This window comes from Brassica rapa, chromosome A09 (genome assembly GCF_000309985.2).
Source record: "Brassica rapa cultivar Chiifu-401-42 chromosome A09, CAAS_Brap_v3.01, whole genome shotgun sequence".
NCBI lineage: Eukaryota > Viridiplantae > Streptophyta > Magnoliopsida > Brassicales > Brassicaceae > Brassica > Brassica rapa.
The window spans coordinates 23891790-23904896 of NC_024803.2; the positions used below are offsets into that span (position 1 = coordinate 23891790).

A 13107-nucleotide genomic window follows, 5' to 3' on the forward strand; every position below is an offset into this window, starting at 1 on the left:
GATGCTTTAAGGTGTTACAAGAGTGAAAATTGTTGCATTGCGTTGAACTTGAGCTTAAATTGATAATTCATTTGTTAAGTTCACTTTTGCAAATTTTCACTTGCAAAATCTTGTTTTTCTTCACTTCCATCTACTTATCCCTTTTCAAGTTTTTGATTTTTCAGGCGAAAATGGTTAAGAAGACAAAGGGAAAGTTGGAAGCTGAGAGGCAAGAAGCTGAAAGAAAAGAGTCTGCACTAAGAGGAAAAGCTTTAACCTGCGAGCCAACTGGGTCAGGGACGCAGAGAACCGTTCGACAGCAGACTTTGGCTGCAAGGAAATCGCAAGAACAAGAGAAGAGGGCAGGGAAAAGTGTAGCAGTTCCCACTCATGAGGATAGTGAAACTGAGAGTGCTGATGAGCAGGCACCTACGAAGAAAGCCAAGATGTCCAAAGGAAAAGGGGTTGCTGTTGATCGAGACAGGGCAAAAACTCCATCTGCGGAGGAGCTGTATGATCACTTGAAAAATGGGGTCACTTGGGCTCCAACCAGGTTCGCCGACCTCGATTTGCTGACAGAGTTGGGCCTAGAATCTGATATTGAGGCGATGCTGGGACATTTGAAGATGCCAAAACTCCTCACCATGGCTTATCCTTTCTACAAGGATGTCACTTGTCAGTTCCTATCCTCTCTTGTTGTCACTTACCACGACACGGCGCATGTGAGGCAAGGATGGGGGAAAATCAGGTTCAAGGTTAATGGAAGAGAGTACAACATGAACTTCAAGGACATTGGGAGGGTCATGGGCTTCCAGGACCTAGAAGACCATTCCCTCCCCAAGTGTGAAAACCTCCCCACAGAGCTTTGGAAGTTGATCACTGGAAACAGACACTCTACCGGGGCTGACAAGAACTCACACATCCGACACCCGTCTGTACGCTACCTCCACAGATTGCTAGTCCATGCTTTCTACCCACGGAAGCAAGCTGGTACGGTTACTGAGGAAGACATGCGACTACTCTGTCCGGCTATCCGTCCCTACACTCAACCTGGAGTGTTACCCCTTCCCAGCACTGATATCTATGCTACCTTTGGGATGGTCAGTTTCTTTGTGGGCCGTCTCCAGCACTACAGAGACTGGGCGTGGTACACCACTGATTCGCGCCCAAAGATGGGAATAGGCGGAATGATCACACCACTGCTCCAATTTTGCAATGTTCCCTTGGGAAAGGACGCAGCGGAGCCTAGGTTCATTGATGGCACCTACTTGAGGATTGCCACCTATTTTAGTGGGATGTATGGGAAAGACTACGTCTACCACTACTACTTGCATGGCAAGCCAGTCGAGGTGGTTCTTCCAAACCGCAACCTGACGAGTTTAGATATCCCTGGCGCTATCAGCTTCAACATTCCCCAGGAGTACTTTCTTGGAGAACACGGGCCTCTCGATCCAATTCAAGCAGCTCCATCAAGGAGAAGAAGTGTCCCTACACAACCTGACTCGCCTGCTGCAGACACATCTGAGCATATCTATGGACCTCCGCGCTACTACTTCAAGCCCCATGACGGAGTCCTTCCCCCTGGAGCTCTCCGTGATGCTCATGACCACATTGGTCGTCTCCAGAGGTGGAACAAAGCTCAGGACAGAACGATAGAAAAGCTGAAGCATAAGTGCAAGGCACTCAGCAAGACTGTGAAGAAGCAGGCAAAGACTTCAGCAAAATTCATGAAGAAAGTAGCTGATGTTTTAACTAGGGGAGGCATAGCTGGATGTAGCTCAGCCGATTTCGCTTTCGCGAACACCTCAAACACCACTTACGCTGAAGAACCCACCCACTCAACCTTCCACTTCCGGCAACAAATCCCCATCCCTCGCTTCTTCAGACAGTGAGGACGAGATTGACGAGGTTGAGAGCCAGCCATGGCATGGCGGCCCCGGTACAGCATCCGGTGGTTACTACACCACCTTCCCTCCTGACGACGACGATGCTGGGGCATCTGCCCCCACCTACTATCCATAGGAGGTATTTCTCTCTCTCCCTTGTATATACCATTTCATTTTTGCATATTAGTTTTCTTCTCGGTATCTCCTTCTTTCTTTGACAACACAGAGACTGTGAAACTCAAGTTTGGGGGAGGTACCAAGCATTTGATCATGTTTGCTTTGATTTTGTTTCATTTGAGTCATGCATAAAAAAAAAAAAAGATTTTTCATTTAGTTTGCATCATTTGCACCATTAGGAGAGTCTAGAGCATATAGGTTGCATTCACTTGCATTGGGAGCAATGATTTTAAATGCCTTGTAAAGAACACTACGTTGCACCATTGAGTAGCCATGCACCTCTCGAAAAGACTTGTATGTTTCGAGCCTTGAAAACTCTTCTTGAAACTTGTTGATTGCTGAAACTCAGTCTTTGAAGCCAACTACAACCTTATTTGAACTGAATGAACTTAATGCTTCTTGCTTAGGGTCCCTTGTGTACTGAGTCATGGCTATACACACTTGAGTTGTCACATCTTTTATGCCAATCTTTTTGACAAACTCTAGTGGTAGACCACTCCCAAAAACCTTTCCTTCCTTTTAAGCTTTCATTGTTTGATGAGTGAGGCCTCCTTCGGAAAGTCTTACATGCGTATAATGTTGAGAGTATCGGGAACGACAATGCTTGATCTTCATTTTTGCTAGATTGGACACTCTATTGTCTAGCTATAGGTGGGAGGGTGAGTGTTGTGATCATGATTTGGGAGAAATGAAAAATAAAAAGGGTAGACTCTTTGTGCTTAAGTGAATTGATTTTCTGGGATAAGTAGAGAACCTCTAGCTCTAGTTTTGAAAAGTTTTGGCCCCCAACCTAAAAAAAAAAATATATAAAAAAAAAAAAAAAAAAAAGAAAAGAAAGAAAAGGGGGCTAGCAAAGTTGTTAGGAGCTATGAAATGTTTTGAGGTTGTAGAAAAATCCCTTGTAGATTTCAAAAAGAAAGAGTTAAAGTTCTTAGGATCTTTTGGTGAGAGATGTGAGTTGGGTTTGACACTTGGGAATGATTGTGTAATTGTATGTTTGGGAAAAGGGTAGAACAATGGAGATTGAGCATTGTATGCATGAGTTGATCCCTTTCTTAGATATATTATGTGCAATGTCAAGGCTACTTGTTTTGAGAGTAAACCACCTTAAAAATCATACGTTTTGAACCTCTTGAATCACTTGAATAAAGGCCTTCCCTTACCCAACCAAATGACTTGGACCAACGGACCATTTGCAAGAATTCACCTGATGTTTTGTGCTTAATGAATGTGAGGGTTGGTTGATTTGAATGTGTGGATGCTTGACGATGAGTGTAGGGGCAAAAGGAGTTGAGGTAGGCCTAGAGAAGCTAGAGTGTAATAAGAGAGTGTGCTAATTTTGTTCGCTAGTGGTGTTTCTTTTGGCTATGAGCTCCCGCCTTCAACCTCTCTCCCTATGAGTTCTAGAAAGTTCACTTGAGGACAAGTAAAGAACAAGTTTGGGGGAGTTGATATCTTGCATATTTCTATCATTTTATCCATTCACCCATGTGCATTTTGATCATATAGATTAGGATTTAGCCATGTTTAGGTTGCATTTTGCATACATGAGTCCCTATCAGGTATTGGAGTACCACATGGAGTTCTTGGAGGCATTTGGAGCTCAAAATGAAGTGTTTAAGGTGATCATCGGACGAACAACACACTGGAGCGACCTAACCGGAGCGACGCTGTGAAGTCGCTGTGGCTACCCCTCCAGAGCGACCTTACCAGAGCGACAGGGAGAAGTCGCTCGCCTTTTTGGTTCTCGGAGACACGAAATCGCTCTCGGAGCGACCTCTCGCAGCGACCCAGCGAGGTCGCTCCCGAAGCCTGGAGCGACTTGTCGGAGCGACGGGCCGAGGTCGCTGCGCGTCTCAATTTTACTCGAACTTATGATTTCTCAAGGGCCTTTTGGTCATTTCTTTATGCACGTTTTTATTTTCTAAACCTATGTTTTAATACCCTGTAAGCCACCAACAGGAGGATCATCTTTGTTCTTAGAAAAAACCACCAAAAACCTTTGGAAAGTCATCTCTTTGAATCAATTGATCAGTTTATTATTGAAATTCTGTGTTCTTATCTATTTTCTGTGTTTCTCTACATGATTAATCTGAAATCCACCATGGGTTTAAGAGGAATCATGAAGAGTAGTGAGTAATCACCTTTTGAATTCATGGGTTAGGAGATTAAGGGTGATTAGGTTAGAACTAGGATGTTTTAGTGTAGATCATTCATATTCCCTTGCTTAGTAGAGTGAATATAATGCATCTTCTGAGTTGGCCACTCAGTAGTTGATCCTTAGGCATTTCCCACCCGAAAGGTGTTCGAGGAAATGCCCGAGACAACTCTTCTAAGCTTTTAGCATACTTTGCCAAAGACATTTGTTGTTAGAGATGCTAAGATAGCCATTGGACTTGCTAGTTATGATTGCTTTCATTTTATTCAACCAAAGACATTTGATGATTGAATTTTGTTAGTAAATGAACATTCATCTAGACATAGAGTTTGTTTAGAGTTGTGTCCTAGCTTAAGGTTAATAGATTGATTGATCGTTTGCCATCTTTAGTTCGAAACTTGATCACCCGAGGTCTAATCCCTATATCCATGAGTTCTCTTTTCCAATAGTTAAGAAAGTTTCATTTAGTTATTTCTTTTAATTAGTCATAGTTTAAAAACCCATTTAAATCATTGGTTGCACTTAGATTAAGTGATTACTTGCATTCTCGGTGCTTTGATATCTCTCAGAACTGGTTCGACAATCTTTTATACTACAACATTTGTCTTAGGAGCCTTGAAAACTCCCAACATCAGTGCTCAATCTTCTCGAGGAACTTCTTGAGATATCCAGCTCAGACAGTACATCATCTCTAACAGCGAGTGTTCGCTGTGTCTGGTTCTCTTGATCTCCAGTATAATCAGAAAGCAGTTTGTCCTCAAACGTTTCTGTAGATAAAGTCCAAGGAATTGGAACCTCCTTACCAGTATTTCCTTCTCCCTTTATTTTGCTTAGGATAAATGATTCTTCAGTGCTCTCAGGAGCATTTAACAATTCTGTTCTAGGTTTCTGAGTTGGTGTTAACAAGAAACTTCGTAATCCACTCTGTTCAAGGTCCTCCGAATGCCACGTGCTGCGCCCATCATTGCCTATTTCATGTAGGTTCTCAGTATCAGTCTCTATGGAAACTTCATTCCCGTATTGAGAACCTAAGAGGCCTTGGGCATCTTCAGTTAACATTTCTATCAGTTGCTTACCTTGAGGAGAGGATCTGGGAGACACTGCAATATCTTGCCCTGAGACCTCAAGTTCTCCATTGTAAACGTGACTCTGAATTTCTGCCTTGGCTTGGTGTTCAGCAGTTTCTCCATTGACTTCTTGAAAAGGGCGCATAGTCTCAGCCTCTGCAGCGAGTTCGAATGCCTGACAACCTGCGGCTTCAAAGCAACCATCATCAATCTGTGCCAAACTTAGGGAGCCGCTACTTGTACTTTCTGCCTGGACTTCATCTGTGATCTGTAGATTTTCTGTCCCAATGTAATAATCTCTTGGGACTGGAAGCGATGAAGTCTCCTTTGCCGATAGATATGGATCCTCCTCCTCCTCCTCCACAGGGACTGATGACTCTATCACCTCCGACATCACATTCAGAAGCAGACCTTCTTCATCTCCTCTTACATTCCGTTCATCAGCAAGTTCAAGTTCATAACAACCTAAGACCTCCTCCACGTAGCTACCACTCTGCTGCTTACTTAAACCGCAGCTTCTACTTGGTCTTTCGGCTGCGGCTTCTACAAGATCCAAGTCCCACTTTGAAGAAGTCTGAAAATCGTCATCGTTGCGTTGAAGCATTTGTGTATTGACAGAATCTCTAGGCAAGGTTAAAACAGTTGAAGAGAAAAGTGGCACCAAAATTGCAGTTGTCGTAGAATAAGTATCCTCATCCTCACTAGGGACAGATGATCCACTTCCTTCAGACGTGACATCCAGATGTCCATCTCCATCTTCGGCTGACGCTTGTGACTGCGACAAGGCAAATAAAACTTTTGGGGGAGGAAAGTCAAGGAACAAGAAAGATTGTGAGGAACTTAGCAAATACGTAGCAAGTGCTTAAAAGCAAGAAGGTCGAACCTGATGCTGATGCGCAACCTCTAGATTTTGTGTAGATGCATGGAGCGGTGATACATCGATATCATAGGCACGACTCAGGGGAATCCAGTGCAGACTGTAGATCCTTGTTGAACCACCGATCCTAATGACATCACCTTCCTTTACCTCAACACAAGCATCTGGCTCAACTTTCTGATCCGCAACCCATGTCCCATGCACTATATCCAAGGGAAAAAAACCGATGAGAAACAATCTAATAATATCTGATGCCAAAAATTTCTGGAAGAGGGGAGTACCAGAAGATAGATCGGTGAGGAAGAGTTTCTGGCGAGAGGGAAGGGAGCGAATTTGCAAGTGGTATCTGCTAATACTAGGGTGCGTGAGCAGAATATCGCAGTCTGGATGGCGGCCGACGAGCAGAATCTCCTCCGCCTCGGCGTCATCCTTGCCATGAGAAGAGAGATCGCGACTGTTTACGACGAAGATGTTCTTGAGAATCGCGCCCTTCTTCAGTACAGTGAACACGGGGATCCTCTTCTCCCGCACTTGTTGCTTCTCCATCGGTGGTTTCTCTTCTTTGAGAGATTCTAGGACGAAAGGAGATGAAGAGATTACAATCTACTACTCTTGGCGATGTGGACGAGTTTTGATTTTTGAAAACATAAAAAAGAAAAGAGGAGGCCGTTGAAGAATGCTCTATATCATCTATTTATTACTCGTAACGGCTACTTGTGTAATAAAATAATATTCAAAACCATTCAAATTAAATCTAACAGTTAAGGATTTCCACACATTATTTCGATACGAAATCAGTCAAGAATCAAATGCTGAGATGGACCAAATGGGCACACAAAATCTGGAATAAGACACTTCTATTTCTAATTCTTTAATGAATTAACTAGATATTGACCCGCGCTTAAAAGCGCGGACTATTTTTCTGATAAAATATATGATATGAATTAGTATTTTAGTCTTGTTATCCATTATTATGTGACAAAATTGTATTATATCAAAAAATAAAATTATTATTTTTATTTAGTTAGTTAATGTTATTATATTTTTAATCGTTTGATTTTTTTTTAAACATTATAAGGTTTGATCAGACTCAATGTCTATTATTTTAAATTAGATGAGAACAATACTTTTATATCGAATTTGGATATGTGGTCAAACCGGTAAACATGATGACTTGTACATAAACTGGTTTGAATTAATGAAAACTCGTAAATTTAAAGCATGTAAACTTCGAAAAAATTCGCAATCAAGTGTGACCGACATTTCGTTGACCTGGTAGAAAAAATAAATAATCTTCAATAATATTTTAAGAGATGAATGAAACTTCTAATATATTTTTAAATTTATGATTTTTTATTAACTTAAGTGTTTAAAATTTATATTTAATTAGTTGTTTTATATGAAATATTTGGTTTGATATAAATATAGGATATTTTGCACTTCTAGTAAGATTATATATAAATTGTACAAAATTCAGCTAATATTATATATACATTGTATATACATTATTTAAATTTCATCATCAATTTTCATTAATAATAATTGGGTTTACATGATATGAATTTGTAGCTGGTAAAATAGGTTAGCAATTATCAATAATGCATTATTTTAGAATACTACTGAATCTATATGTAAAAAAGAATGACTATATATTCATGTAAGTTTGTAAAAAAAGAATATTTCAGATGTTATAAATCGTGCTCAAACACTTGTCTACAAACTTATACAAATATATATGTTATGATAAAGGTTGTCTTAGAAACCTATGTTTTATACAACAACATAGAATTCAATAATAACATTTCTATTATTATGTAGTACTATATTAGAATGCAAAATTGGTTTGTGAAATTTTCATATTCAAAGAATACGATAAAAAAAATTTACGGAAAGTTTAATTTGATAAAATATTACCGAATTCATAGAGTCTATTTTTATATTCATAAATATCATTTTATATTCAGTTTCCTAAACAATGAGAAGTAATAAATGATTTCATTAAAAATATTATATAGTTAGAGAAAAATAAGGTGAGACCAAAAAAATAGTTAAGTCTAATGAAAGGGTCCAACAAATTTTCATAGGTAGATTTTTTAAAACTCCTTCCCTTTTAATAGTATAGATAATAAATCGAAATTCAGCTGAAAATACCAGAAAACCTAAAATTTCAACATATTTACAAACCCAACCACTCTACCCACCCAATTACTAATAACCCGACCCGACCCATCTGTTTTCCCCTAAATCCCTAATTTTTTTTTCTTCGACGTAACCAAGAAACACAAATACAAACACAATCGACAATCTCAAATCACTATCTCCCTCAATCTCCCCTCACTAATCAAACTCTGTAACAATCATCTTGAAGTTGGTCCCTTGAATCTCATCTATTTCTCTATTTCGTGTCACTCATTGAAAAACTATGGCTCCTAAGACTCGCTTCGCCGGAAAAACAAACAAGGAAGGTGCGCCGGAGAAGAAGAAGAAGAACGAGTCTGCGGCGGAGAAGAAGAAAGCTGCGGCGGAGAAGAAGAAAGCTGCGGCGGTGAAGAGGAGGAGAGAAGCCGTGAAAAAAAAAAGAGATGCAGCAAAGAAGAAGACTGAAACCGCAGAAAAGAAGAGGAAGCAAGACTCGTCTTCGTCGGAGTCTTCATCCAATCCAACCAAGCGGCGTCGGACCGCATCTTCACCAGAACAACATTCCGATCCCGATCATTCCCCGGCACCATCAGCGGAATTGCTTTCTCAGGATGATAGAGAGGGTACGCCAAGCCCATCATTTCCGATTGAGCCACAAAAACACCTACTCAAACACCCAGTGAGGCGGAGAATCCACTGCAAACTCCAATAACTTCTAACAACAGAGAGGATCCCAACAGAGAGTCACACTCACCAGAGGCTGCCATTAACAATGAAGCGCAAAGAACGGTAAATAAATCAATTTAAAATAGTTTTAGAATTTTTATGATAATATTGAACTAACAAATAGGAACCGTGAGCAGATTGGATCTAACAACAGTGATTCAAACCCACCTGAGGCTGCCATTGGATCTGCTACCATTGACAATGACACGCCAAGAACGGTAAACAAGTCAACTTGAAATGGTTTTAGAAATATTTATCATAGAATTGAACTAACAAATAAAAGAATGAAACTAGTTCAACTGGTAATAATATGTTGTAAAACATATTCAGTGGAATTTATAACTGGTACAACTATGAAAAGTATAACTAGTTTAACTTATACAACTAAGTATCGTATAATTAGTATAACTAAAAGAGTGAAAAATGATGCAACTGGTAAGTGATACAACTATTAACAATATAACTAGGTTAACTAATTAAACTGAGTATTGTTTAAGTATATGGTTTTATTGATGTATAACTGGTTTAACAAATGTCGTATAACTAGGTTTACTAGTACAACTAGTAATATTATTTTTAGTACAACTAATTTAACTGGTAAAACTAAGTGATTTTGTGTTGTGTAACTCGGATATTTATTCAGTGTATTTAGTGTTCTTATTTGTGTCTTCAGGCTGGGGAGGAGAATATGGCCGTAGAACCAATGAGACCTGTTGGTTTTTTCTTCAAGCCGAGTGCTTATTGGACGGCTTGCAAGCTCTCCTCAAGGTGCCACCAACACGATTTTCTGGAGACGATTAAAGACTTTAAGGAGTCAGAGAAGAGTTGGTTTGAGAATCACCCTCAGTTCAAGCATTTATTCCACATGGATTGTTGCGAGAAAAGAAAGGTTCAGGGATTGTGGATGTTGCTACTTCGTTGTATGCATACAGGAAAGGAGGGACAAGCTTGGTTTGGGGTAAACGGTGTTCCAATTAGATACTCTATCAGGGAACATGCCCTCCTCTCTGGTTTATACTGCGGATCATACCCTGAAAACTATCCGAGAAAAGGGAAGATGAAGTTTGCAACAAAGCATTTTAAGCACTTGCAGAAGAAGACTAAGGAGAAGAATAGGAAGAAACAGGGTCTGAGAGTGACAGAAGCGGATGTCTTAGAGAAGCTTGAGAAGATGGAAGCTGATGATAGTAGTGATGAGCGTCTGAAGATGGCGGTTCTTTATTTTTTGACCAGAGTAATAAGAGGAAGGAAAAGAAATGCATACTTCATTGAGCCTTTCATTCTCCAGGCAGTAGATGATCTGGATTTTTGCAACAAGTTTCCATAGGGCCGTTACACATTTGATGATTGCATGAATGAGGGATCATTTCGCTAAAGGGCTCCCAGAGAATAATATGCAGTGGACATTTCCTGGGTTTGTCATCCCTTTGGAGGTATATGAATTATGTTTTCCATAAGCATATTAGTTATTATATAAGTAATTAATTATTATATAACTAATATGATTGTGTGAAATGATGTGCAGATATTGGCTTTTGAATGTATCCCTGTCCTTAGGGAAAGTTTCAGAGATCCTGATCCAAACTGTCTCCCAGATTGCCCAAGAATGTGCAAATGGAAGTACAAGAGGACTGGGACAACAGGATTTACATTAGAAGAGATTTATAAGGCGCTTGGAAACACAAAGGTAAAATATTTAAATTTTTAAGTATTGTTCTATCTTTATTTTCAAGTTCATAGTTAATTTTAAGTGTGATATGTTGTTGGTCATATTTCAGGTGATTTCAAGTACGCTGAAACCACAGGGAGATGAACTAGACCTCTTGTATGAAATCATGGATGAAGGGAGTGTGGAAGACGTGGAGCTGCAAAATGATTCATATAAGGCAGACATAGCCGTTGACGGTTGGAACCGGATCCTTATAGAACCGGAAGGAAAAATATTTTGGGAGGATCTATTCGAGATGGATGTGAGAACCCGGCCTACCACACAGCAACAATCTGAGCCTCATGGTATATTCGAAGGACAGGAGGAAGAAAGGGTGTGTGAGGAACCCGAGGCAGGGGGCGAGGCAGGCCGTGAGAGTGTAAAAGAGTTGGAATTGAGATTGAACAAGACAATGGATGACGGATTTGCATTGAGGGACGAAACAATTCGTCTCTTGGCAGCACGAGTAAAGGAGTTGGAACAAGACAAGATTCAAAGAGAAAATTGGTCATTCCAATTTGGTGATTATGAAACATGTGAGGCTTCAGGAGGCAAAGGAAGAGGTAATTGATTTTAAAATTAGTTTTGTTTTGATGTCAAATTTGCATTGGAATTGTTTTGATGGGGTATTCATTTTTATTATGTTGTAGATAATATGGGCAATGGCAATGAGGATGGTGAGGCAGTGGCCGAGAAGGATGGTGAGAAACAGGTCGAAGAAGAGGCTGAGAAGAATGGCACGAAAGAGGCTGAGAAAGATGGCGCGAAGAGGCTGAGAAGGATGGCCCGAAAGAGGCTGAGACAACACCTGAAGGTTTTTGTTGCTGGTTTTTTTTTGTGCTATCAGTTTAGATTTGCTTCAGTGATATAAATTGTGTTGTGTGATGGTGATGTTGTAATTTGTTTTGTTGTAGATGCTGAGGGTGAAGAAGAAGCTGATAAGGATGGTAAGAATAGCGAGTCAGATGCCATCACTGCAGCTGTACACACTCCTCTTCCTACTGAGACAACACCTGAAGGTATTTGTTGTTGGCTTTTTTTTTCATGTGCTATCGGTTTAGATTTGCTTCACTGATATAAATTTTGCTGTGTGGTGGTTTTGTTGTAATTTGTTTTGTTGTAGATGCTGAGGGTGAGGAAGAGGCTGCGAAAGAGGCTTATGAGGTCGCTGGCAATGAGGATGAAGTAGGTCAGAAGGAGGGCGAGACAGAGGCTGACAAGGAGGGTGAAACTGAGGAAGGCAAGACAGATGTGGAGGACTCGCCATCTACTCTTCAAGTGATGGCAGAAGCTGCGGAGAAACTCGAGAAAGAGGTTGATGATAAGGCTGCTGCAGAGAAGGCTGCTGATGAGTTAGCTGCTGCTGAAAAGGCAGCTAGTGATAAGGAAAAAGTTGGTGATGAGGAGGAGACCAGGCCAAAGAGGACCCATAAACCTTCTCGTCCGCTCAGGTCTCCGTATCAGAAAAACTAATAGCTATTTGGAATAGCTTTTAAGAACTAAAACTTATGTTCCAACTAAAACTTATGACTTATGTTTCTTTTGATGCTAAAACTTATGACTTATGTTTCTTTTGTGTTATAAAACTTATGACTTATGTGGATGTTGTGTTAAAACTTATGATATATGTTTCTGTTCCTGTTTCTATTGTATTAGGACCGTTGTATTATGCTAAAACATGTATTATGGAATCACTAATACAAGTATGACAATCCAATAACATTTAAGAATGGTACAACTAGTACAACTACGTAATGACATTAGTTTTACATAGTTCAAAATAACGTGTTGCAAATTTAAAATGTGTTGAACATTTAAAACGTGATACACATTTAAAATGTTGTAGTTTCACATAGTTGTACTAGTTTATTAGTTGTACCAGTTTGTACATAGTTATACTTTGGCAGTGAAATCGAAAAAAATATTAGTTGTACCATATAAAAAATACATTTACCTTAGTTGTACCACTGTTGTATGTTTACATATGCTTGCCCGGATACAATGAAATCATCACTATTGTGAAAATAATTGTCATGTATGTTTTGAAAAAAATAAGTGGACAAACAAGTTAACAAACCTTAAAAGTATAAGGTAGATCAAACAAACTTTTGTGATGGAGTTAGAAATCTAAAAAAAAAAAACACAATACAAAACACAAAGAAACCTTTCCAAACACTTAAAAATTAGACTATTTGATTGGTTTTTTAATAGGGAACACCCAAAAGAATATTTACCAGTCAAAACACAAAGAATCATATTTTAGTAAATTAGACATAGTTGTACTAGATTTACCAGTCGAACCTATTTGAGTTTTACTAGTTGTACCAGTAAGACAACACAGATATATGAGTGTTATATTTTATCAAGTTTTACCATGTTGCACCTGTATT

At 39.5% G+C, this 13107-nt stretch overlaps 1 protein-coding gene across 3 annotated transcripts; it reads left to right on the forward strand.

Annotated features, from left to right (window-relative positions):
• Positions 1–6698: 6698 nt before the first annotated feature.
• Positions 6699–12950, forward strand: LOC103828520 (uncharacterized protein At3g43530-like). 3 transcript variants are annotated; one of them, XM_033279900.1, is made up of 8 exons: positions 6699–9072; positions 9147–9227; positions 9683–10442; positions 10535–10696; positions 10788–11280; positions 11368–11531; positions 11632–11736; positions 11841–12950. In XM_033279900.1, exons 3-8 carry the CDS (start codon positions 10365–10367, stop codon positions 11904–11906), a joined length of 1068 nt encoding a protein of 355 aa, XP_033135791.1. In that variant the 5' UTR covers positions 6699–9072; positions 9147–9227; positions 9683–10364; the 3' UTR covers positions 11907–12950. The 3 variants fall into 3 exon arrangements, with proteins under 3 accessions (XP_033135791.1, XP_033135793.1, XP_033135792.1); XM_033279902.1 differs by having other exon boundaries at positions 10567–10696; XM_033279901.1 differs by lacking the exon at positions 11632–11736.
• Positions 12951–13107: the final 157 nt, after the last annotated feature.

Bases quoted from the DNA above. Each gene is read 5' to 3' on its own strand.
- LOC103828520 (XM_033279900.1), top strand. From the start codon at position 10,365: ATGAGGGATCATTTCGCTAAAGGGCTCCCAGAGAATAATATGCAGTGG. The intron at 11,532-11,631 runs GTTTTTGTTGCT...GTTTTGTTGTAG, and splicing joins GGCTGAGACAACACCTGAAG to ATGCTGAGGGTGAAGAAGAA. The intron at 11,737-11,840 runs GTATTTGTTGTT...GTTTTGTTGTAG, and splicing joins TACTGAGACAACACCTGAAG to ATGCTGAGGGTGAGGAAGAG.